We start from the raw sequence: 1,173 nt of genomic DNA, 5'->3' as shown, positions 1-1,173 counted from the left end.
GTGGCCATCGAAGCGCTTCCCTCCCACCTGCCACCTATGCCCCAGACCCCACTGTCCCCAAGAGCCCAGCTGCTCCCTGCCTCTACCCAGGGCCTCTGCTTGCTCAAACAGCACCTTTACATGAATTATCAACAGAAAAGGACACCCCTTCTTCCAAGCAGACCCAACCCCGTCTCAGCCCCAGGGCAAAGCCCTATGTGCAGTTCACAGCCTGAACAAAGGTGCACGGGGGTTCTACCTACTACCCTGGGGCTTTGTGCTCCACACCCAGACCTCACCTTCGCCTAGAGTGCTGGCCAGCGTCGGGGCAGAGGCTGAGCTGGCTCCCCGGGGCGTGTAGGCTTTGATGTAGAAGCTATAGGCAGTGGAAGGCTCCAGGTCGCTCACCAGATGCTGGAAGGTGCTCTTGCTAACTGCTTCCTGGTACTCCAGCTCCGGGGGGTCTGGGGAGGCCAGGGCAGGGCAGGCAGTGAAGGGGCAGGAGAGAATCCCGCCCACACTGGGGAAATGAGGGCGGCCGCCAGGGGGCAGTCCAGAGGACGAAGGGAAGGTGTCGGGTCAGGAGGGTCAGGACGCGTGGGACTGAGTGGGTGAGAGCCAGGGAGTAAGAGGAAGGCGCTGCAGAGGCAGCCTTGCCCTCCGGGACCCCACCCACCGGCAGCCTTCCTGATGTGCAGGACATAGCCGATGATCTCCCTGGTGTTCACCAGGGGCTCGGTCCAGGACACGCGGACCTCGGTGGACGATACGGAGACCGCCTGCACGTTGAGGGGGGGCCCGGGCAGCCCCTCGGCCCACAGCACGGTCAGCCTGGCACTGGCTTGAGAGGAGCCGGCGCTGTTCTCGGCCACGCACTGGTAAATGGCCTCATCTTCCGGGCCGATTCCAGAAATGGTCAGGGTGCTGCAGGGAGAGGGAGAGCCTCAGACCCCCCTCCTCCTCCCAGAGTCTCCTTGGAGGTGGGTCACATCTCCCCACAACCACAGGCTAGTCTGAGGTCTCTCAGCTAGTTAGGGGCAGACCTGGGACTCAAACACAAGTCTCCAGATCCCCAATTTAGCGTTCTTCCCCAGCAGGAGGTGCAAAGACCTGCCTGGCCCACTCATCCAAGACCCCCTTTCCCTGTTTCCTCCCCAGGCCTCACTCCCACACACACGCCACGCACGTGCCTGT

The 1,173-nt window shown here is 62.7% G+C and overlaps 1 protein-coding gene across 1 annotated transcript in view; it reads right to left on the bottom strand.

The window, feature by feature from the left end:
- Positions 1 to 1,173, bottom strand: part of IGDCC3 (immunoglobulin superfamily, DCC subclass, member 3) — a 41,604-nt gene that overhangs the window by 2,102 nt on the left and 38,329 nt on the right. Inside the window, exons 8-9 of the mRNA XM_010834604.1 lie at positions 656 to 903; positions 279 to 443 (exon numbers count right to left, since the gene is read on the bottom strand). Coding sequence (XP_010832906.1) covers positions 279 to 443; positions 656 to 903 — 413 coding nt within the window. The remainder of the gene's footprint in view (positions 1 to 278; positions 444 to 655; positions 904 to 1,173) is intronic.

Source organism: Bison bison, unplaced genomic scaffold, assembly GCF_000754665.1.
Source record: "Bison bison bison isolate TAMUID 2011002044 unplaced genomic scaffold, Bison_UMD1.0 scf7180017864034, whole genome shotgun sequence".
Lineage (NCBI taxonomy): Eukaryota > Metazoa > Chordata > Mammalia > Artiodactyla > Bovidae > Bison > Bison bison.
This window is presented reverse-complemented; position numbering and strand designations above follow the sequence as displayed.